This window comes from Strongylocentrotus purpuratus, unplaced genomic scaffold (genome assembly GCF_000002235.5).
Source record: "Strongylocentrotus purpuratus isolate Spur 01 unplaced genomic scaffold, Spur_5.0 spur5_scaffold_9, whole genome shotgun sequence".
Classification (NCBI taxonomy): Eukaryota; Metazoa; Echinodermata; class Echinoidea; order Camarodonta; family Strongylocentrotidae; genus Strongylocentrotus; species Strongylocentrotus purpuratus.
The window spans coordinates 8,429,290-8,455,243 of NW_022145615.1; the positions used below are offsets into that span (position 1 = coordinate 8,429,290).

Sequence of the window (25,954 nt, forward strand, 5' to 3'; positions counted from 1 at the left end):
TTACTGTGAATACCGAATCATCCAATCAATACATGCTTATTTTGTGAACTTCTAACATATGTCTTTCCGATTAATTTTATCTCTAATTATTTTCAATAAAGGCGATGGATCGACGTGCTCAGGAACAGGTAAGAAATTAACCATTCTACTCCAAAAACACAATATTGACAATGTTCGAAATAATTTTGAAAAGTTTATTTTTTCTATTCCTAATACTTACAATCAGGCTTGTATTGCAACAACAAAGATATCTATCTCGATATTGATATATGTACACAAAAAAACATGGTAAATGAAAAGAATTTCGGGGAGATAAAATCATGCCAAAACAGACTTCTCTTTTTTTGTAATAACGCGTTTAAATGAAATTAGAAACCACCGTAATGTTTCAGATAATTAATAGATTTCTTTTTCATTTAGATTGTTGTTATGACGGTACCAATGGCTTATCACCGGTCCTGGGTTCTGGAGGTGGCATAGACCCAGTACAAGAATGCTATACCACCGGCGCCGGAAATGGAGTGACCTATACCTGTACTGGTGATCTGAGGGGACCTCCTTTCAACGATTGCTACGATGGGACATGGCAATTTCCGTTCGCACCGACATGCGAAGGTAGAAGCTATATCACCCCCCCCCCCTCTTTTTTTAAAAATAAATCTCCTTCCTATTTTTACACCGTCAAAAATCAGGACATGATATCTATGATGTTTTAGAACTTATGGAGCAAGTCCATCTTGAACTGCTTTAGATAGAAGCATATATAACAACGATATCCCTATGAATAGCAATATTTCAACAATTTCTTCAAAATTATTCATAACACAATAAATAAACATAACATTCAATGGATATGGTGTGTGTGTGTGTGTGTGTGTGTGTGTGTGTTGGGGGAGATAATAATGACCTCGCCCCCCCCCCCCCCCCCGCGAATAAAAAAAGAAGTAAACGATTCCCACGGGAATAGGTCCCCAACTTAAATTAAGGCAGGATGGCGTTAGTGTGCGTGTGGGAGGGGTGGGGGTGTTACGACTTATAGTACATGTGGTAGAATTGAGACAGGATGCAATATTGCTATAATATCCAGTGGCACAGTAAGAACAATATGAATTCAAAACAAAAAATAATTACATACCCGTGTAGACGGCCTTTGATTTTTAAATCAAAAATTACTGTTGTGTGGTTGAGATTTTTTTATATTAATTTTTGTTAATATAATGTCACTTTGCTGTGGCAGTATGTGAATGACACATTACGATTACTTTTTTGTTTTGTTGGTAACATAATAATTATTAGAAGAAGAAGAGAAAGAAGAAGAAGAAGAAGAAGAAGAAGAAGAAGAAGAAGAAGAAGAAGAAGAAGAAATAATAATAATAATAATAATAATATTAATAATATTAACAATTATATCAAATACACTGCAGTCCTCTACTAGTATTCTAAGACCTATCCCGTGTTATGACGCACTTTTGGCATATTTGTTGTCGTAGGTGTGACTTCATGCACCCAACCTACGGTACCAACAGACGGCAGTATCGATCCCGATACTGCTGAATATGACTTATATACCCGAATCACATACGCCTGCAACGACGGGTATACGTTGGGAGGCCCATCTGAAGCGGTCTGCGAAACGGGTGGGGTCTGGAATCCGTCCACTGTACCCACCTGCGAAGGTAAGTTCTGTATGGAAGTAGTAAAGTATCATTAAGGTTGAGGTTCATGAAATTCAAGCTGTGCGTTTTAGCGGATTAATTAGATTATTTTTTAAATGTACCTGAACAAAAAAAGTGTTACTTTATTTTTTATTAATACCTCCGGCTATTTTAACCCGTATTATCTCTCTCTCTCTCTCTCTCTCTCTCTCTCTCTCTCTTTCTTGTTCTTCTTTCCCCTTTCTCCCTTACCTGTTTCTGTCCAATTTCATCCTTTCGTTTGATATATTCTCTCGCTCTCATGCAACCTATACCCTCTTCCACCCATTTCTATCTTCTTATTTAGGTACCTCCCTATGTTTCTTACTTCTATCTTCCTATCGAACCCCATCAATGCAATATGTGAACATTCAGTTGATTATGTTTTTTTTTGGTTTTAAAGATGTGTTTATATCACCAATTCATTTCACTTGCTTTTTTTTTAAGTGAATGAGACTTTTATTTGCATGTATCCTAACGTTTAATGTTATTCTGTTCGGTAACGCATTGCCACGATGGAAATATAAAAAGAACAATTAAATCAGAATGATATTATATATTTTCGTTGTTTGAGACGAATGTTTTTTTGTTGCTGCTATACTGCTAATCGCTGCATAGTTACATTTTGTATGACACTGTATATGACATTATAGTATACTAAATTGTGAATATTTCTGTTACGTGTTTAAATAATCAAATACAAGAACAATTACCAGTGGCGTATCAAGCAGATTGAGTACCCCCATCAACTTTTAAAGGGTCAATGCGATAGCAACTACATTCGAGAAAAAAAATCAACCTATTAAGGCATCTACAATAGTCTTGTGCGTCACGTATTGAACAAACATTGACGTATTACGTACATGTATTACGAAAATTATTTATATGGGACATAGAATAGGGTATTTGAAATCACCCTGAATTTGATTTTTCTGAAGTTATTGCCAGCAATATTCGAGCAAAACAGAACTGCTGAATATACCACACTCTCGGGTATGTGTGGAGGAACTCAAACTCGTTACGATTTAATACATGGATTTCACCTGACGATATCTCAATTCAAAATAACACAGTCATATAAAAACTTTATTTATTAATCTCAGTTGATCGTTTGATAATTATGAAATAATATAAATATTTGCATTCGTGATAAGGTACACATTTCAACAATAGTTTTTATCAAATAAAAATAACAAATTGTTGTCGATTTCGGTTCTTGACACTGTTATATACACAATACGTCTAAACACAAAATCTCTCCAATAATATATTGCATTATTATCGCAGGATAAAGCATAAAACGCAGTCTGTTTTCAGACACAAATCAAGCAGAGCATTTCTCACTGATAAGAGACTTAGATGTTTGGGTAGTATATGAGAGAAAATATAGTCGAAGGCATTCCATTACAATAAAATTAAAAATAGAGCACCGAAGCTGTGACATCATGAAAATCTATTTTTAGAATTTCAATTTTTTTTTTTCTTCTTCATTTTCCAAAACAGCATCAAAAATAATGTCTGAATGTCGAAAACCAATTGAATATGTTAATTATGACCATTTGAATAAATATATGTTCTATGGAAACCCAGTGTTATAGTGCTCTGTTTCTTAATGTTATAAACCAGAGCGCTATAACACTGAGTTCCCATAGGACATCTTTTTATTCAGATGGTCTTAATCTCAGCCAATACTTAATATATTCAATTGATTTTCTTGTGGAAAATGAAGAAAAAATTGAGAAATTATATTTTTTTTAAAATGATGATGTCTCAGCTTCGGAACTCTATATGAGAGATATCGTGGTCAAGTCGATACGCCTCTCGGCTGTGGACCACATGTCCTTTGTTACGACATTGATCTGCATTTTCCACGCTCCACCCATGTGTAGCAATGGGTAACTTCAGGAATCTATTCCTTGAATGATTTTGGCGCCTTAGGGTAGTTAGGCTAAAGTCAGGATAATACTTCTATAATAGTCCTTTGTAGGAGTCCTGAAGTTCTGATTGAACTGGTACGTATTTTTTTTTTTTTTAATTATTATTATTGTAGCTGTTTTTGTTGCTGGTAACGTTATAAACATTAGTATTGTTATTACTATTATCACTATTCTTATTGTCATTTGTGTTATCGTTATTATTATTATCATTTCTATTATTATTATTATCATTATTATATTCCAATCTTTTTTTACATAACAGCCAACTGTGCCAAACCCACTCTGACCAATGGAGGCGTCAGTCCAGATCAAGATACTTTTAGTAACGGCGAGGTTCTCATTTATGAATGTAACACGAACTATACCTTGGTCGGGGTATCGACAACAACATGCCGCAGTGGAGTCTATGATCCCCCAGGCAAACCAACCTGCTTTAGTAAGATTTTCTTCTTCTTCTTCAACCAAGATTCATTTAGCACCATCAAACTGTACATAAAATTAGTGTTAAATAGCAAATGTGAATGCGTCTGCATCATGTTTTTCCACGTATTTGTTATAATTTATATGTTTATGTATTTATTTATTAATGTAGTCATTCATTTATTTAGTTAGTTCACATGTTTTTTTTTTAAATGGCCCATTCAATAGAAAATGGTGTTCCGGTGGTTTTTTATACAAAGGTACATGTACATACAAATACAAAGATACATTTGAACAACAATAACGAACAAATTACAAGGTTAAAATCAATAACCCCTTACGCCAGGAGTACCTTTGCAATACTTTGCTTTTTAAAAGATCCTTATTTAGTGTTTCCTTATTTTTACCCTTCCTGATCAGTTATAATTTATTCTTCTTTCTAATCATTTACACAATGTTGTTATGTTCTAACACGGACCGTTATTATGAATTTATTATTTTATTAATTAAACCAAACCCTAAACCTGGATATCTCGCTATCCTTTTCCAGTCGCCCAAGCTCTCTCCCTCTACTCCTTCCCTCTCTCTCTCTCTCTCTCTCTCTCTCTCACACACACTCTCTTTCTCGTTATCTCTCCCTCTCTCTATTTTATTCCTATCCACACCCTTCTCTTATTATCCTTACGAATTTCCAACGCATTCTTACAAGTGATGCATCGCACACGTACGTAGTAACATTATCACCTGTCTTTTAATTATTCATCAGGTATGTGTAGTCCGCCAGTCGTGGACAACTCCGATTACGATGCGCAACAGCCTCCGGTCGACCACGCTTCCACGATTACGGTTAATTGCGACCCCGGTTACTCAACCGGTACCGGCACCGACCAGGACTTGACATGTACCAACGGCAATTTCAACGACGACCCTCCAGTGTGTTACGGTAATAATCCTGCGTGTGCAGAGTGGCAAGCGTTTTGGCATCAAATCTATGCAGCTAGGAAAATGCGTGAAAGCAAACGATATGGATTTTTCGGTTTCCACCAATTCTTTTTTGATACATGTACCTTAAATATAAAAAAAAAAGATAACACTGTTTGCTCATAAAGCACGTGTGTAACATGCACATCTTCTGAAGAGAACATTTGTCTTTAGGTTGCCTTGTTCTGTCACATTGTGGCCAGGAGGACTATGAACGATCCTCCCATACTACACTTCAGAACCTATTTATGGAACAAATGATAAACACAGGATACATCAAATAATGAGGACTGTAGACACATTGTATTCTTTCATTTAATTTCCATTTAGTTATAGTTTATGAAATACTATCCATATTTTGTACTGTATTTGCTTGCGTTTTTGTTTACGTTTTTCGATCACTTTTTTGTTTTTTGGTGTTCAGAGTTATCGCCCTCCTTAATATTCTTTTATTGAACATTTCTCATGGACACAGCGAACTGTCCCCCTCTTGACGATTTTGACAACGGAGTCCGCTCTGGAGATTCAATCCCTTTCTACCATAACGAACAGGTGTCATACACGTGTAACAATGGTTTCACGTTGGTTGGCTCCACATCTCTCACGTGTGGTGACGGCGATTGGAATGACGTTCAACCAGTCTGCTTAGGTAAGTATACCGGGTGTTAAACTTGGGTGTTGAATATGCGTTTTTCAAAGTGATAGGTTTTTAAAGAAAGGTAATACATCGGTTTTTAAACCTTGGTGCTAAAGATGTGTTATGAAAAGGGTGGATTCCTAATAAGCCGATACACCGGGTGTTATACGTGCTTGATTAAATGTGCTATCAAAGTATTATATATAGCAGGTTCTATTTTTAATACACAGGGTGTTAGATTGATATCCGAAAAAAAGAAATCTGAAAAAGGACAAAGTTAAGAAATATATATGACACAACATAAAATACCTAGAAATGAACTAAAGAACAGTTTTAGGACCATTTGATATTTCAAAAATAATCAGCATATGGACTAGTACTGTAATGTAAATACTGTTATCCACATATTTTAAGGACGTAGCACTTATTTCAAAGGTACTCCGATGAAAGCCTGTGCATGATTGCTTATCCATAATCCATAATCCACAACTAAAAAGCAAACGTTCCGTGATAATTGTGTGACACTGACAATCGAATTGAATGGAAATTTAGAAATACATTCGTGATTTCAGCATTGAAAATTGATAATTGATCCAATATTGTCCTTCTTCAGCGAATTGCGCTGTGAGTGCTGTACCGGATTCAGATTATTCATCTGGGGGTTCAGTCACGCATGGTACGACTTTCAACGTAACGTGTGACTCTGGCTTTTCCACGGGTACGACAAGGGCTACAGAGTTCTCTTGTAATGATGGTGTCCTGTCTCCTGATACACTACCTACATGCTACGGTAAGATCATGGCACTCTCCATTAGAGGTCGGAAATGTAAAGATTGAAATCGTAAATGGCCTGTTAATTGTTTCTAAAAACTGAGGGTCATTCGCACATGCTAGGCTTTACCTGTGATATAAATAGCTATTAGATGTCACCACCGAAAGCATAAACGTAACCGGAATACTAATATTACAATTTACCCGACGGAAATATATAAATATCTGTCTTCGGCGCTGACAGTGAGTCAAGCAGGAGCGGTTCTGCAGGTTGTATTCATTATTTTATTTCTGAGGACGTGTCCCCTCCCCCGCACATGTTATTCACCCCCCCCCCCCCCCTTCATGAAGCCTTTCCAAAGCCAACCCTCCCCCTCGACCCCCTCGATCTAAAACCGCTCGTGCTTTTAAACTTTCAGAGGACTGCGAACCACCGACCGTACAATACTCCGACTACAGGGTCCAACAGCCTGATGTATTGCACAACACCGACATCACCATAACCTGCTGGGCGAACTACTCCATCGATGCAGACTCCCAGAGCGCTACGCTTTCGTGCAATGATGGGAGCTTCCAGGAGGATACGCCAACATGCTACGGTAATATTAATTGCCCAAGTTTGTCAAGCATTCCAAATATCGGTCAATCAAATGCCAGTTATAGTTTTAAAGTTTTTTAAAGTCCATATCGTTAATGCAGGTTTTATTTTCCACAATTTCGGTTTTCTGTTTATTTTATATTTTCTATTATTGTTATTATTATTTATTTAATTTTTATATAAATAATATATTGTTTTAAGAATCATGAGTATATATGAAAGGTCACGTTTAAATGCATGAAAACCATTTATTATTATGCAAAGTGTACACAAGTTCATGATTTATTGTGAAATTTAAAAGTTTAGAAATCTTTGGTAGTAATTCATGGTTTTTTGTTACACTTTACCTCCCTAAATATTTGTTTTGGCCAATTATAAGGTCAAATCTGACATTTGACATGAACGGCACAACGCGGAAATTACATTGAAGCTTATTTGGAAGTAAGTTCTCGAATGTTAAACCACCATTTTCTGATGGAAACCCATGTTAATACCGTAGATCGTTTTGTTTGTTTCCGTAACCAACATTACAGAAAATTGTCCGGAGATATCTGATCCAGATAACGGTATAATAACAAGTGGAGAGAGCCCCTTCTATCACCTGGAAGTGGTCACCTTTGAATGCTCCGACAACTTCACCCTGATTGGTCAATCAGAAATCACGTGCAACGACGGAGCATTTGATAACGATCCGCCGATATGTTTAGGTAAACTCAATTTCCACAATTTGTTATGTTTATTTTATTTAGACTGTATTGTTAATTTATTAGTAGTAGTAGTACTATGAGGAGTAGTAGTATAGTATTATACATGTTATGAACACTATTAGTAGTATTAATAGTAGTAGTAGTAGTAGTAGTAGTAGTAGTAGTAGTAGTAGTAGTAGTAGTAGTAGTAGACGTGTTATGAAAATTGTCATCATCAAATTTATTATTATTATTATTAGCAATAGCATTACCATCATCATCGTCATTATAAATAGTAGAAGTAACAGTAGTAGTAGCAGTAGAAGTAGTAGTAGCATTACTACTACTACTACTACTACTACTACTACTACTACTACTACTGCTACTACTACTACTACTAATACTACTACTACCACTACTACTACTACTTCTATTAATATTAAATTACTTTTACTATTAATGTTGTTATTATTATTATCATTATAATAATTATTATTGATTTCCTATTTGGAAGGCTGTTTTCTTTCTAGCATCAATAGATTGTCGGCTGTATTTTGTTTCTCCCTCTCCCTAATGTTACCACTCTCCTGATATTTTCTGGGGTATAAAAGAAAATATGTATAAATAGATGGTAGCAAACATCTTTTTAAAGACGTTTTGAATCGAGCAATTTCAAAACTCGCTGTCACGGTAGTTCCTCTCAAAGATTAAATATTTTCTAGTATCTTGTGGGCTTAGTGGTTGCAAATACATTGATTTACAAGTATACATTTCTGATGTTTATTTTCTGGTGATCGTGTCGTGGTTTACCCAACTGAATAACAGCCCCTTGCTATAATATTGCATTATCATTTTTATTGTTTCCTGTTGCACTAATATCAATATGATATATTATGGCATGTAAAACGTGCAAGTCAGAGACATCCCCGATGCAAATCCATGCGTGTTCCCAAACTCTCCGGCTTGTTCCAAAAAAAAAAGGTCGACCCGTATTGACTTTACACACCGGACTTTTGCTGAAAGGGAGGGGGTCGCTGGGAACACGCATATGCGTACCCTAAATAACACTGAGCTGGGGGCGTGGATATGACGATCATCACTCATGTTATTTGTCTTATCACCGTTTTCAGCCGAGTGTAAGCCGCCCGTGATACCAAATTCCAATGCAACGTCATCATCGCCTCTCCTGGAATCGGGCTCCACCATCACTGTGACGTGTGATGACGGTTACTCCAATGGCCAATCACGAAGCACCACGTCAACGTGCGATAACGGAGAGCTTGAACCGGCCTTGCCTCTTTGCTATGGTGAGTCAAAATTGGTAGAGTGAAACCTGTTTAGAAAGTTCATCCAAGGGACATGAACATTGGTCCTTATAGGAAGGTTTTTTTTCTTACAACATAATTTGTTTTCATTAATGTAAAGCATCGATTTAAGGGGAGCAAGAAATGTGGTCTTACTAACAGGTGGCCTTTCAAAACAGGTGGTCACAGTGACTATAGCAGGTTTTACTGTATTATGTGACATCGTTTAATAAATGTAGTTGTTATTTTAAATATGACTATATAATCCAACGCGATCATACCCAATACATCATCTGGATGAAAGTGGCAAATGTAGCACTAAACTAAACTGTTTTTTACCCTGATTTTCGTGGGTCATAGAGGACTGCACACCGCCTGTAGTGGACTACTCCGACTACGCCACTCAAGGGAATGATGTTTACCATACCACGGCAATCACCATCACCTGTAATCCCGGGTACTCTACGGGCACTAGCCGAAACACAACCTTGACTTGCACCGATGGAAACTTCGACGCCACAGCTCCCATATGCTATGGTAAGAAATCGTATCTAGACAAAGAAACTGGTGTTGTATCAATCTACGTAAACTGAAAGTTTGTCAATCTTTCCCGGGATCAATCGTAGTTTTGACATACGGCAGTTTAACACACAAAAAATCTCCGTTTCATTATAGTCACATTGCTTTTTGCCTCATTCAAATAGGCAGCTGTAGAGAGAAACTTTTTTTTTAATCGTGTTTATTTGTAAATGTATTTCAATCGGACGCAATAATGGTCATGAGTGTGTTCATTAAGCTCTGTTTTACACGAAACCAAAGCGTACACCGAGTACATCGTCATATCGTCATATCTGTACGAGGCTTAACATTTGTGAAAGATCATCCCACGTTAGGAGACTAGTTAGGCTTGATCTTACAATGTCGTGAAACATCGCGAACGTTGACGGTTGGTATATGATACGTCTGTAAGCCATAAAACTGTGCACTTTATTTTCTTAATCCCCTCTATGTTTTTTTATATTTCTGTCAACAGCCGACTGTATCACACCAGTCGTGTCGTATTCCAACTACCAGTCGCAACAACCCGATGTCTTCCACGCAACCGAATTTACCATACTTTGTTGGTCCAACTATTCCACGGGGCCGGACTCTCGGGAAACTCTAATTACCTGTAACGACGGCACGCTAAGTGAAGATGATACAGTCTGCTATGGTAATTAGCCAATTTGCGATTTTTAAAATGCATACATTACTTTCGATTGTGCAACACCCTTAAACGTTGTTGTAGAAAACGCCCCTTGCCAGTTTATAATATAATTTTTCGCAAGTATCACACTGTGGTATAAAAAAAACCGGGCTATAAATAAATATTCTCTATGGGTTGTGAGGGAAACAGTCGATTTGGGAGGACAAAGGGTGTCCTTCGTTAACGAGATAATTTTCGCATGAGTTAACACACCATTCTGATGCACAGCATAGAACCCTAGTGCAGTGACCTTTTTATCCGATTTGCTTTGGTTTGGGAACTAATTTTCGTCTAACGAAAGCCTATGAGCAAGCATGGTACCGCAAGTTACAGTTACGAAGTACATTTGTTATTAAACATTCTATATTGATTTCATCATCTGATTTCTTTAATTGTAGTCAAATCGAATCTCTGCATCCATTTTTTTCGCATCAGCGGAAAGAACAGTTGTGGTCAAAGGTCAGGCGTGTTCGCTGAAGTTTAAGTTGTTTCATTAATTCGGAATATCCAATCTCTTTTTGACTGATGAATGGGGATGTTTAACGGATAAAGTTCTCCGTGTGGTTTATCAATGGGAGTTGTTATTTCAATTTCTGTTTTTCCATGTCTTATCGTTAAATCTCAAAAGTATGATTTTATTCAAAATACTCTTTTGTTCACTAGAAAATTGCGGGGTTCCCGTCGTGGAAGATTCGGACTACAGCGATCAGAAAGAGGACGTGTTCCATTTAGTGACATTCAACGTTTCTTGCGACAATGGGTACTCTAACGGCGATGATGTCTATACAACTCTGACGTGTGATAGCGGTAATCTAAACGATGCGGATCCTACCTGCTACGGTATGTAACAGTCTCACATTAAGAAGATAAAGTGGGTGTGTTTGTGTGCGTATGTATGAGTATGGAAGAAGAAGAGAGAGGGATATGTAGGGGAAAGAGTGAGAGGGGCGTGGTGCTGTACAGAGAGACGGTTTATGAGTGTGGGCTTGTATGTGTGCGTGCGCGTGTGCGTGTGTGTGTGTGTGTGTGTGTGTGAAAGAAAGGCGGGAGAGGAGTCAATGTCGTGGGTATGATCTGTACCTTGTACTGGTGAACAGATGAAGCTGTCTTCACTATAGTTAATAACTGTTTCACAACTTTGCTGCAACCTTCCACCTAATATTTCCTTCTTAATTGCAGCAAACTGCCCAGATTTTGGGATTATCGAGGACGGCTCCTATTCGGGGGACACCCCTCCCTTTTACCATGAGGAGACCGTAACATTCAGCTGTAATACCAATCACACTCTGGTAGGTGACGAGACGCTCACGTGTAACGATGGCAACTGGACCGCATCTATTCCATCTTGCGAAGGTAATTATAATAGTGATGCATGCACTGTACACAAAGATGTGTATACGGGAGTACACAAATGTATGGCATGAAACTTTTTTTCAAACACTTCAAATATATTTCTTGTTACATTTTGAACATGAGAGCATTCTAAGAGCCATCGTTTTCAGGGGGTATTAATTATATGACATATTATCATGCTGAACTAAAAAAAAAAAGGCTTTAAAAAAGCTCAAATTATTTTTTGTTTACCTTTCCAAGAACTGTAGGCCTACCCCCTCTTTTTTTTTAATTGACTCAAGATAATACCCCATTGTTTACCTCACTTCAGTTGAGTTGAATTCATTCTTTTTCCCCAATCGTAAGCAGACAACAATAATAACTTAGTAAAACAAATAGTAAAAACACGTGTTTTTTTTTCTTCATGAGGCGTAGTTCCCTATTCATCGCTTATATTTCCAAGAATCATCTAATTTATGGTTTAAAGGATGTAAAACTGGGTTAGTAAAAGCGTTATCGACATCTATCGAATAGATCTAGTTTAATGTCTCATTAAAGTATAGCAGGTTGTCTCATACTTGATCTTTTTTTGAGGAAATCGCAGCAGGTAAGCAGTTTACAAATGCATTTCTCTATTCGGCTATTATATTCTGTCAGAACTTGGATAGAAGGTTAACTTTGGTTACCAGAACTGCACAGATTGAAGTGAATGCAATAACTTTTTAATACAGAGATCAACTTATCGTCATCTTCGGGAGGATGCACTCATAACGCCCTTGAAAGTGTGTGTTTAGTTTTGTTGTATGGATAATTTCACGAATCCTATTTTAAGTCATTAATTTGAACCATTATCTCCTCTTTAGCGGACTGCCTTCCACCAGTGATACCTAGCTCTGACTACAACACCAGCAACCCTCAGGTTACGCATGGTACAGACCTGATGATCTCTTGCAACACCGGGTACTCTACAGGTCAAAACGAAACACAGTATCTCACATGCGTCGACGGCACTTTAAGTCCCGTTCCTCTCGACTGTCTACGTAAGTGGTATTTACCATTATGACGTCACACGTCACTTTCTATAAATAATCCTAACAATAACAGTAATGATAATAATGATGATGACGACGATGATAATAATAACGGTAATGATATTAATAATAGAAATAGTAATAATGATGATAATAGCAATAATAATAATAATAACGATAATAATACAAATACTTTTACTACTAACTGATAATAATGAAAATAACAATGTTAATAATCACGATAATAATGATACAAATAGTGGAAAAAAATAAAAATTGTGACGGACATTGAACCGTATATCAACTTCCGAAGGAACATCTGCAGTAAAACCGTTCAGATGTCACTTTCTATTTATTAGACTCATGTTTTCTTTCTTTATTTGCTTATTTGTTTACATTTTTAATCGTGTATTCATTCGTTCATTTATTCAAATACATGGAATAGTGTGTGTGTATATATATATATATATATATATATATATATATATATATATATATATATATTCATTTATGCATTAATTGTTTAATTAAAGTATTTGTTGCTCGATATATTTATTTATTTAGTTATGCATTTGTCCATTAATTTATTCATTTCCTTCCATAGGGGATTGCACACCACCTGTTGTAGAAAATTCTGACTATGATGCGCCAAGAGACACTGTGTTCACATCCCAGTCGCTCATCATAACATGCGACGCGAATTTCACAGTAGGAGGCGGCGACTCAACAGCTACGACAACGCTCACGTGTGACGATGGTGAACTCGACCCAGAGGACGTGACATGTTATGGTAAAAAGTCACCTTGACTTTGTACATATACTATGGATATCTGAGACATATTGTTAAAATCTCGCCTCTCATAGCATTCAATATCACTTTTTCAAACTTATTCATGCGCATGGATATGACATTGATACATGTTTTGCCTAACAGTATTGCTAATAAACTGTTTAAATCTTACTCAAAGAAATCAATTAAACCCTCGTTGTCATCGCCATTGTAATTTTGTTTAAACTTAATCTCTGAATTTTATTTCATTTAATTGTTTGTTGCTAAATAGCAAACTGCCCAGATCCAGGCGAACCTGTCGACGGGCAATACGAGTACGAAGGCGATGGGTTCTACCACAACACGGTGGTCTTCTACTACTGCGATGACCGCTTCGACCTCGAAGGCGAGAGCGAAATTGTATGCACTGACGGGGAGTGGTCAGGCGTTGCCCCTAACTGTACAGGTAATTAAGATCATGGTGATGATGGTGATGAAGATGAAGATGATTATAATAAAACTTAAATAAAACTACTACTGCGACAACTACTAACTGCTACTCTACTTCTATTTCCACTACTACTACTACTACTACTACTACTACTACTACTACTACTACTACTACTACTACTACTACAACTACTACTACTACTACTACTACTACTACTACTACTACTACTACTACTACTACTACTACTACTAATACTACTACTACGTCTAGTACTACTACTACTACTACTACTACTACTACTACTACTACTACTACTACTACATCTACTCCTACTACTACTACTATACTAATACTACTACTATTATTACTACTACGACTACTACTGCTACTACTACTACTTATAATACTACTACGTTTACTACTACTACTACTATCACCACCATTACTACTACTACTACTACTACTACTACTACTACTACTACTACTACTACTACTACCACTACTTATACTTCTACTACGTTTACTACTACTACAACTACCATCACAACTACTACTACCATCACCACTACTACTACGGCTTCGACTGCTACTATTACTACTACTAATACTACTACTACTACGTTTACTACTACAAAAACAAGAACAAGAACAACCAGAACAACGATAAACAGAATAATAATGAGGATGATAATAATGATATTAATAATAATGATAATAGAAAGATTACAGTTAGTAATATTTAAGAAGAGGGGAGAAAGTACAAGAAGAAGAAGAACAGGTACAAGGAAACTGTACATCTATCATCCCCGCTATCAATCAAAGACCCCATGTTCTTCTTTCTCCATTCTCTTTCCCCATTACATGTATATTACTTGCTCCCTTTCTCTATCTATGTCTCTCCCGGTCGCTCTCCTATATTCACACCCCTGAACCTTTTGCCTACGTTGGCCTTATTTCTCAATCTCACTGTCTATCACTTTGTTTTATTTCGTAAACGTTTCCCTAATATTCTCTCCGAATTTCTCCCTGCCTCTCTTGTTATCTCACCGCCCCCCTCTCTTCCTCTCTCTCTCTCTCTTTCTCCCTCTCTCTTTCTATCTCCATTTTCATTTTGGACTATTTGTAAACGTTTCCCTAATATTCTCTCCGAATTTCTCCCTGCCTCTCTTGTTATCTCACCGCCCCCCCCCCCCCCCCTCTGTCTCTCTTCCCTCCATTCTCACCACCCTTTCCCCATACCAGACAAGGCTCTCTCTGACCTGATCATGCTCACCTGTGGTCCGACCAGCATGGAAGTCGAGATACCCCTCGTACTCCTTGAGGACATCGATGTGACTGACATCGGGATGGAAGGCGATCTGGGCTGCACCGGATACATCGATGGTGACATGATGAGGGTGAACACGTCGCTGTCGGGGTGTGGCACCAACAAAACGGTAAAGCGACGAAGTCAAAGAGCTTACAGAATAGTACCATGACGCTAACTTTAGCCCAGCTGCCTTAAGGCGCTTAAAAGAAAAATCCCGGAATACATTCCCACAGGAAGCCATTTAGTACACATGGGTGAAGAGGGGCACATGTAGATTAATGTCTAGCCAAATGGCATTTAGTGCCTCAGCGAGACTCGAACCGCCAACTATAAGTGATCAAAATATGTCTGCTGACCTTGGCTCACTCGCATACCTGCAATTGGTATTTGAGAACTGTGAAAAAATAAAACATGATATTTTTAAATAGAGACCGTCTTATTGGCTGAAAAGCTGTCACGCGGCTCATAACGTTTTGTTTTTGTCCGCAAGTGCGCAGGTGCAATATAACAACATTTTTTTTTTTTTGTCAAAACGCGTTCAAAAGTGATAGCATTGTCTTAGCTGCGCACATCTGACACGAAGGCAACTTGAATGCACTCGAGAGGACCTAAATCAAAAGGATAGAAAATACCTTAGAGTTTACATGATGACAATCGCTTAAATAATACAACATATTTTCACATCGGTATTACCATCGAGCCATTATTTAAAGCCCTGCCTTCGGCTTAGGTATTGTATACGTCACATATAAATACACTACATGACTTGATGTTAATCCCAATACCCCATTTACTATATCCAGGAAAATTCCACCTATGACACCTACACAAACCGCGTGGTCAACAACTACTTCACGGACGTCATCACCCGTGTCATCGATATCCAGATTCCGTTGAAGTGCTCATACCCAAGGAATGAGGAAGTGCGCGCCGTCCGTTACGCAGTCCTTGATTACGTTCTGGGAAAGAACTTGGAAGCGACCGGCGCGTACAAGACGACGTTCGGAATCTATAACACCTCGCTTTTCACGCATCGCTACGCGGACGGAGGGGCGGTTGACCTCGATATCAACGAGAAGTTGTTCTTTCAGCTGCAGCTCGTAACGGATGTCGCCGACAACCGTCTAGTCGCGGAGCAATGTTGGGCTACGCCTACGGTAGATTCAACAGATTCAACTAGCCATGATTTGGTTGACGATGGGTGAGTCGCTGTTGTGAAACGTTGCAACGGAGATGCTGATTGGCTTGATCTGGAAGAATTGATTGGAAGTCTGTAACATCAACCAATGAGACCAACTCATAAAATAGTGCCTTAATGAAATCTGCGTTATGATTAAATACAGCGTAAATATTGATTGCAAGTCTCGACCAATATTACGTCGTAACCATTACACTGATATAAATGGCAAGATTTAATTAGATACTGCTTCATTTTTAACCAATCATGATTGATGCATCTATTTTGCCTTCTAAGATGTACAACTTGATGTTGATGTCACCAAGCTATGGAGATATTCGTTGAAACTCTCGGGAATAAGCTTGTAGTCAAATTTTGAGCTTCAACCAATTAAGAGAAACAAATTAAAGTTTTAGTCTTGCGGTTAGTTCCCTAGTAGACTAACCTAGGTTCGATACTGCTCTTTTGTGGGGGCCGATGACGTCACAACTAAGAATTAAACGTGAATAAACAACGTATGAATGATACTCGTTGATCAAGTTAAAACTAGACTCACGCTATTCTGAAGAAATATCTCTTTGTAAAAGTAATCTCGAATCTAATATTTTGAATACAGTGTAGCGATATGGAATCCCTTGCATCATGAGTAATACATGTTTTTTTGTCATTTGTGCACGTTAATACTAAAAATATACTCCCTTGTTCGCTTTGGTTTTTCGCAGGTGCCCAAGTGATGATACTCTGGCGTTCTTATCGAACGACGTGGGCGATACAACTGTTCAGTTTGAACTCAATTCATTTAGATTCGTTGACGACACTGATAAGGAGGTTTGTATTGTGCATATAATTATGGTACATGATGATATTTACGACTTTTGTGGAATTAAATAATTATTCTTGTTTCAACATCTATACCTACCAAAGTAACTTTTAAACGGCACATGTTTTGAGATGGCATGGGTAGATATAAGTGCACGTTCATTTCATTTCAATTTTGATTTGATTATTTCAATTTTTCATTTCTGCTTTCTCTTTGAAAAACACATTTCCATGAAATTAGTTGTAAATATATTCGAATTCTTGTGTTTTAATAAATATTCCTATAGGAAGAAGCTATACACAAGCGAACAAAATAGAATGTAGTGCAGCATACAACTATTTTGCGAACATGTAAAGACTATGAGAAAAATTGTACTTTGTTATTTATTTTAATTTTGTATAAATCAATAAATATGAACATTTTGGCCTGAATTCACAAAGGAGGTTTGTCGACAAACCAAGGTTTTCGTGCGTCATATATTATGACGTACGAAAACCTGGTTTGTCGACAAACCTTCCTTTGTGAATTCGGGCCATATGGTTTAAACCATTTCCCGGCTAAGCGGGTGGCCCCTGAATATTCAATGGACAATATATTAATAGCTAATTTAGTCAATGGGGAACCAACATTCAAAACGTAATACCACATAAGATATAAAGGTGGAGTGTTTATCGTTTAAAATTCCGAAGTACTCTGGTCCATGTATTGGCGATATTCTGTTCAAGAAAAAAATTATGGGCATAGTCTGAGTAAGTTCTGAATGTTGTCTCATTATTTATCAGGTTTACGTTCACTGCGAGGTATTCGTCTGCCACGAAGCCTCAACCGATTCTTTCTGCACCGTCAACTGTCCAGCCTCGCGCAAGAAGAGACGCACGGACGGTCACATGAGCGGTTGGGAGCGCGCCAAGCTGAAGGGTCAAATGTTATACAAGACATTATTGGCTGAAGGAGGTGACCGAAAGAAAAGGGCCAGCGCGAATCACGATCCCGTCGTCAAATTCGTCAAGGCCGGGCCGTTCAGATGGAATATCGATGTTGGTGTAGAGCAACAACTCCTCGCTATTCCACTCGAAGGTTTGTGTATTTACACTTCTGAAATAACATACATTAACAAATTCTCATTTCTTATAGTTTAATCAACTGAATGGTTAATACTTGGGGGTAAAATCAGGAAGTTCATATGATATTAGCATAGAGAACCATACTGTATCGTTATTATCTTTAATGTTATTATTATTTCTATTATTATTATTATCATCATTATTATTGTTATCACTGTTATCCTTATTGTTTTTGTTATCAATGTTATTATCATGTTCATTATTATTTCTATTATTTAACGAGCAGATCAGTATTTATTTTCCATATAAAAACAAATCATGATCAACATGCTATTATTACAAAAATAATACGACAGAAGGTAACGTATAACAATATGCAGTGGATAAATACACTGTAATACTACAGGAGTGAACTTGAATTCTCAAAAACGGAGAAGAGTGGGAAAATGTTGCAATCAACCTCCGATTTGGTAGGAGTTTGATAAATAGTTAGAAAGATAGATAGCTTAACCTTTTACTCAAATTCATGAACACCAGTATCATGGTTCTACTTTGCATTTTGTAAGTGATCATGAATAACGGTCACTAGCACGAAGCCAGTGAAAGAAAATGTATATGAGAGGCGAGATTTTAACAATATGTCTCAGATATCCATAGTACATATGTAAATGTATATGGATGCAAATAACAATGGTACTTGAACATTAATTTGTTTTCGACATCGCTTCTCCTTTATCCAAAATTATCCAGGTGGGGAGTCCTCGTCGTCTGCCTGGATGCACTCAGTTATCGGCATGGCCGTCATCGTCGTGGTTTTCTCAGTCATACTCGTAGTCGTGGTCAAGCACTACAAGCGACGGCTAAGAAGTGACTATCGTTACAAGTCTCTTAATAATTGTAACTAGACCCATCGGTCTCCAACTTTTATATGATTGAGTAGAGCATGAAATAGCTCAATTATCGAATGTCTGATCATATGGGGGGGGGGGGTCGAACACGTTATATAAAGGCGACGCAGAAACTATTGTGAAGCAAATATTGTAGATAATATGTAAACAAATTTTATTTTGTTCCTCAAATGTTATTTCATGACAAATTGAAATGAAAAGTATAATAAGTGCACTATGAAAAAAGACATTCATTTCTTAGCAAGAGAGTAGCCTATTGTATGCGATACCATATCAACCAACAGTGGGGTTATATATTACTCCTTACAAACAAGATGTGGCGGAATACTTCACAATAAAAAATGTGGATATTTTGATTTGATTTGATTTAATTTGATTTATTGGTTTCAGCATCTTTTTTTTTTTCTTTTTTCAAATCATTCTTTGGAAATATTGGAAATGGTGGTAACTGTAATTGTAGTATAACGTGAGCTCGTTCTATGTTATTCAAAGTGGTTAGCACATTAAAGTTTGCGCGATTTTATTTGTATAATGTATGTTTCTGACCAGCTCGACGCTCCACCCCCCCCCCTCTCTCTCTCTCTCTCTCTCTCTCTCTCTCTATCTCTCTCTTTCTTGTGAACGTGAGCGCGTTTTATGTTGTTCACAGTGGCTAGCACATTCAAGTTGGCGCGATTTTATTTGTATAATGTATGTTTCTGACCCGCTCGACGCCCCCCCCCCTCTCTCTCTCTCTCTCTCTCTCTCTCTCTATCTAACTCTCTCTATCTATCTTTCTTTCTCTCTTTCTCTTCGTCTCTCTCCCAGTCTCTCTCTCTCTCTCTCTCTCTCTCTCTTTCCTTATCAATTATGCTGCAAGTCACTTTTAATTCAAGTAAATAAAATAAGGCATATGCTTGCTTGCTTGCTTCCAAAAAACAGAATTACACAAATTACGGTAAGAAAATGTAATATGCTCGCAAACGTAACTTCATATAAATTTATCGCCAAAGATCGTTAGTGTTATGAAAGAAAGCACAATAAACCGCCAATATTACATGACTTTGCTGGGTATTGGAACACTGTGAGAAGGTATTAGAGAGGGTCATTTCATATGGAATTCGAGTTATAGAGTTATGCACGCGTGCGTGTGCGCGCATGTGTCAATTCAGGCTCGTTTAATGGCACTACCTTTCGGTAATTACGATTGTAATGTTCCTTAACATACATGGATATTATTTGAAGCTGATTTCTGTATTGTGGAAGTATAGAATACAGGTATCAACCTCTAAAAATCAGAGGGAAGCTATTTGTGAGTGGTCTTCTTCTAGGGAAGTTTCTTCAAGAAAATAAAGTGTGATAAAAGCTTGATTTATTTAAACAGATGTACCCGTTATTTTTGTGTATTTCTACATGACTGTGTATTCTTTAGAGTACTATAATTACCGATTTTATTTTATGTTATGATATATATTTCAAAGTTCTTTTCCCATATGCTATATTATCATGCTGTTATGCAAACACATCCATCTTTATCTCCCTCATCCTCAACCAATCTCCCGCTATCTATCTATCTCTCCTCATCATTACCTCTCCCTTTCACCTGTTTCCCCTTGCTTTAGGTGCCGTTTTCTTCTGTCAATTTAACTAACAATAAATCTTTCAGTTGTACCATTACTCAGAATACATGCGTGAAATATACATAATATATTTTGCTTGTCTAATCATGCTAATCAAGTCTTTGTGGTTATTGATGTCGACAATGTCATTTGAAACAACTAAATATGATGACAGTGATGCTGTCAGTGGTGTTGATGATACTGATGATAATGATGAGGATGATGATGATGATAATTAAGGATATGATCAAGAGGAATATAACCATGACAAAGATAATAATAATCAACGTAATCATGATAGCGATGATGATGTTGGTTAATATGATGAACATGATGATGGTATTGATAATGATGATGGTGGTGATGATGGTGATGATTATGCTGATGATGATATCACCGAGGTTAAAGAAGAGGATTTTGAAGATGATGATGATTATGATGACAATGATGATGATAAAAAAGACGATTGTTTTCATTATGACATCGATAGTCTTCAGGATTACGGGGATGATGATCATCATCATTTTTACGACAAAGGGCGTAAAATGGTGGTGGTGAATGAAATGAAATTAATGATTGCGACAGTTCCTATATTTTTCGTGTCATATTCAAGATTGACAAAAATTAATATTTACAAAAATAATCAGTTAAAAATGTTGCTATCTAGATTGTGACAAATTCGTTATAACAAACTAAATAGAGATAGAGCAACGTCGATCTGGCGCTGCTCAGTGGCTGCCGGGCTCACGATCAATTGAGCAAAAAGAATTTCCGTTTCGGTTTAATAAAATTTGGAGTGGACTATTAGGCTATTATTATTATTATTATTATTATAAATAAAACTGACATTGAACTTGATATATTGCAAGCATTCTAACAAGCTCTATAGTCACCATAGGCCCACATTTCATTAATTTAGTAAAAACAGAACCAAACAAAACAAAACCTGCGAATTCTTTGAGGTGCCATATCATGTTATTACTATTAGTTGTGGATAACAATAAATTTTAAGCACTTGTTGGCATTGATACATATGCTCCTTACAGGTAGGAAATGAGAGTTGTTACCTAAGGAATTAAGTATTCGCTATTCATGTATTTTATGAATTTAAGGATTACAAAAAAAATTATTCTCTCGAGATATTTTTTAGAATAGTATGTGAGAGAATGTATTTTTATTTTTTGTAAGAATTAAACAAAAAGTATGGTAACATGGGGTTAGACATGCATGACGGTTCAAGTCTGACTAAGGGGGGGTGTACAGACATAGCAGGCGGTGTAGGAGGGATAAAGCTCATCTTGTTCAGGGAGAAAAGAGGGCCGTGACAATGCCACGTTTTATGCTGGTATAAGAGTGATCTGAATGTAGGAATATTCAGTATTTGATAAATGGAAACGTGTTTAGGTATGTTCTTCTTTATCTCCGTCTCTTTCTGATCCTTCTTCTTCTTATTGTTGTTGTTGTTGTTCTTCTTCTTCTTTATTTTCTTAATCTTCTCCTTTTTTATCCTTCTTTTTCTTCTTGTTGTAAATTTTCTTTTTCCCTTTTCTTCTTCTTTGTGGGTCATAATATGCGTTACCAAAACTGGTGACGTATCTGTCATGAATGTCAAATTTCTAGTTGATACTTTTGTGTAGTGACGATGCATTTTCCGTCAGAATAATGTCCCATGACATAAACATGATAGAATATACACCTTACAAAAACGCTACTTCAATGACTGATCTGTAGGGTGACAGTTACCAGAATATAAGAAGACGATTGTCAAAATATTGGTAATTGCAATATTCAAACCTTAGAGAGCCTGTCGCCCCTGCTGCCGCCCCTCAGGAGAACAGGTAAAGTATACCTCCCATTCCCAAATTCAATTTCACAATACCCTCCCCGGTCCCCCGCATACGAAAAAGTTTGTATCATGTTAAAATATAGGTTGCATTGTAATATGAACACTTTGGAACCTCGGTGAGATTGTGCATCCTGATCCGTGCCATTTTTATCGGCTAAGACAAACAGAACGTGTTAGCTATTCATCATCCATGATGATCATGTAAAGTCAAATATTAAAAGCCCAGTAAAAAATATCTTGGAAGACCCCAGTGACCTTTCAGAAGCATTGTTTCAATATCAAAGGGTCGTTTATTCGTCTGCTTAGGCCCACGTCTGAAAAACAGGATGTTCTCTCTTTTCAACGTCATCAATATTTTTAATCTTTTAAAAAGAAATGATATTGCATCAGACTATTAACCACAAAATGTAAATTGGATGTGTCTGAACTTGTATAATTTTCTTTGAAATCAAAGGTTTTTCTCTAAAAATCATACTTTGAGTCGGTAACTCAAATATTGATATAATCGAGACTGTTTTATTAGTGGCACATATATTCCAAATGTTTATGATTTAGAAGGCCTTTCCTCCCGTCATAATCCACGCCGGGGTTAGCCTATGGAACTGACATAAGAGGTTCACCACTAACATGTAGACCAACAGCCCATGAGACCACCAGACTACGGAACCAACATTGGCAAGGGGTTCACAAAACCGCTAGCCCACATTAAAATTAAATAAAAAATAAAACAATTATTGCAAAAACCCCAAGATCCCCCAAGCACTCCCCTTAATCATATTATAGAAATTGCTCCTGAGCCCACGGGACCAAAGGCCGGTGTAATAATACTACAGAATGTAGAAAAATTAGTATAAAACGCTTTTTACAGTTTAGTGTTATCATTATCATTATTATTATTATCAGCTTTTTTATTAAGATTATCATCATTATTACTAATAGTATTATCATTTCCATTAGCAGTATCAGCATTATTACTAATATAATTACGAGATCGACAAAACAGAGAAAAAGGAAGTATAACAGAATATCTATCTCGCAGAACACCCTGCGAGAGTAGGCAACCCTCTGAAAAGGGCTAGAAGGCTTGCCTCGTGCGCCGTCGGTCTTGTTTGCCCTTTAAATAGCCAGGTCCATGAAACCTACATTGTCGGTCTAGTTGGCCGTCGGTCCGTGTGTTTAGCCATTCTTGCAGCAAACCGGATGCTTCTTTCTATCTTTATACATATTTTGTCATTGCTTATCAGTTGTCGATAACATAAGAGCACCGGTATTGACGTGAATTTCCCTGAAATCTTATATTGTGGTACAAATTATCTCGGTTCAAATCTAAGAAGTCAGTTACAATATTAGTTATTGTATTTTGGAAGTAGGTTTTCCCCATATAATATGACGACATCCCCTCACAAAGGCACTTTAAACTGACCTTCACATTTTCATACAATTATTTATTCATCTTTCATCAAGTTTTGAACGGTATGAACCGGATAACAGTTGAAAACTTTACTCCGTCCTATTCCCCTGCAAGATATACTGTATATTTCTTAGAAAGATATAGTGCACATGAATGGTTTGGCATCCAGTAATTTTTTTATTGAACTTTCCAAAGACTATCGAGAAATCAACTGATGGGCAGTTTCAATCACCAATGTCAAATCCATAAAATCATGTTCGTTCGGAAGTATTAATATTTACGTCTTATTAACGTTCCCACGTTATAAAAGGCAATTTATAAGGCCGGTGAAATCGCCCCGTGTTGATTTCAAAAATACATCCGATCGAGCTAAATTACTAATTGTGAAAGGTATGGATCTTTTTTGCTTCTAAATTATCGATCAAAAGATAGCATATTTTTAAATCCCATGGTTTAAAGATTGCTGTCTTCGAGATGAAAATGTTATGAACAGAATAATTTGGGTAACACAGGGATGCCCAACAGATTCGATGCTGTTTTTCCTAAGGGCCCTGCAATTATCATTACCCCACTAATTATGATATACCTATTTACACCTGGGTGGAGAGTGGCAAATGAGAATTGATGTCTTGTCAAATGACGTAAGTGCCGGGCTCGGTTTGGATTAAGAGTTTAGTGAATGAACCACTATACAACGACTTCAGTCATCTATATTTCCCATTCCTTTTCAGTCAATAGCAACACGTTTGATATTGCCTGTAATAAATACAATAATTTTGTGAAATGTTTGAGAGCTTACGATACCAAACAAGTAAAAATGTATCATTTTATTCAAAAAATTGTACTTTTCGTGTTAAACGTTCGAAACGAAAGGGGCACATTTTTCTTTCCCTTTTGGGTATTGATGTTTCAAATAAATGACATTAACTGAACAGGACATGTGCTGTTCTACATGGGTTTAAATGAGAATGGGCCTGCATTGCCTCCCCCATTCTTTCTCTCTTTCTTTTCTGTATATTGCCTTTTTACTTTCTTGTGTTCTTTCTTTCTTCTGTCTGTCTTTCTTTCCTTTTTTTTTCTACAAGTTGCAGAAAATACGAAAGCCACATTAGTCAAACTGTACGTTTCACCATAAAATGGGCACATTCATCATAGCAAAGTATTATGCTTAATCATGTTTGAAATTTCCCACCCGAACATTCGTTGAAATACAGGTAACCCAATTGATATGCTTCAGTTGATCTTGTCGCTAAGATAACATCACAGTCTTACACAATATATGTACTGGGGGCGTTATACACCTAACCTATAAATCAGATCCAACGACTTGCAAATATTATCTTTGTGGTTTATGTAGATGGTTGATCAATTTTTAACGGAAGATAGGACTTGATAAGAAGAAATACGCTCCCAAGTTTATTCTGAGAGATAAGGATCTGCATGTGGATATTTACCTGCACCTCGGTTAATGATCGAGTATTGCTTTGCATGGGTAATGACGAAGATCAAACTGGGGTGTGATCATCCGGGTTGCTAAGAAACTCTGTTTAGGATAACCTAACTGTGACTCTGCGATATATAGTCGATCTTTCTTTCATATTGTCTCCTCCTTGTACTACCTTTGAAATTCTGGAACTACCTTTGTATGACCTCGCCCTCGGATTTCCTTTATTCAAAAGCAATATCGTCATGCCTTACTAAAAAAAATGGTACTGATTATAAAATAAATATGTAAACGAATGCAAGGATGATAATGATGATGGTGAAGATGATTAATGTTGATGAGATCATGATACTACTACTAAACTAATGATAATAGTAATAATAATAATAATTATAATGATGATAAGATTAATAATAATGATAACAATATAAGCACTTATATTGCGCCGTGTTTCTAGTAAACTACTCCGAGGCGCACTATGAAATTAAGAAAGTTTGAAGAAACAGGATAGAACAAAATG

General features: G+C 36.9%; 1 protein-coding gene across 2 annotated transcripts in view; it reads left to right on the forward strand.

Annotated features, from left to right (window-relative positions):
- LOC575370 (sushi, von Willebrand factor type A, EGF and pentraxin domain-containing protein 1) overlaps window positions 1-19,491 on the forward strand; it is a 31,005-nt gene extending 11,514 nt beyond the window's left edge. The window contains exons 3-24 of one of the 2 annotated variants that reach the window (XM_030976850.1): window positions 102-128; window positions 421-615; window positions 1,491-1,676; window positions 3,894-4,067; window positions 4,818-4,994; window positions 5,508-5,681; window positions 6,283-6,459; window positions 6,860-7,039; window positions 7,572-7,745; window positions 8,855-9,031; window positions 9,389-9,565; window positions 10,062-10,241; window positions 10,938-11,114; window positions 11,454-11,627; window positions 12,470-12,646; window positions 13,242-13,427; window positions 13,699-13,872; window positions 15,100-15,293; window positions 15,970-16,367; window positions 17,066-17,171; window positions 17,946-18,240; window positions 18,978-19,491. In XM_030976850.1, coding sequence (XP_030832710.1) covers window positions 102-128; window positions 421-615; window positions 1,491-1,676; window positions 3,894-4,067; window positions 4,818-4,994; window positions 5,508-5,681; window positions 6,283-6,459; window positions 6,860-7,039; window positions 7,572-7,745; window positions 8,855-9,031; window positions 9,389-9,565; window positions 10,062-10,241; window positions 10,938-11,114; window positions 11,454-11,627; window positions 12,470-12,646; window positions 13,242-13,427; window positions 13,699-13,872; window positions 15,100-15,293; window positions 15,970-16,367; window positions 17,066-17,171; window positions 17,946-18,240; window positions 18,978-19,132 — 4,034 coding nt within the window. In that variant the 3' untranslated portion in view covers window positions 19,133-19,491. The remainder of the gene's footprint in view (window positions 1-101; window positions 129-420; window positions 616-1,490; window positions 1,677-3,893; window positions 4,068-4,817; window positions 4,995-5,507; window positions 5,682-6,282; window positions 6,460-6,859; window positions 7,040-7,571; window positions 7,746-8,854; window positions 9,032-9,388; window positions 9,566-10,061; window positions 10,242-10,937; window positions 11,115-11,453; window positions 11,628-12,469; window positions 12,647-13,241; window positions 13,428-13,698; window positions 13,873-15,099; window positions 15,294-15,969; window positions 16,368-17,065; window positions 17,172-17,945; window positions 18,241-18,977) is intronic. The other variant, XM_030976849.1, reaches the window with a different exon arrangement.
- Window positions 19,492-25,954: the final 6,463 nt, after the last annotated feature.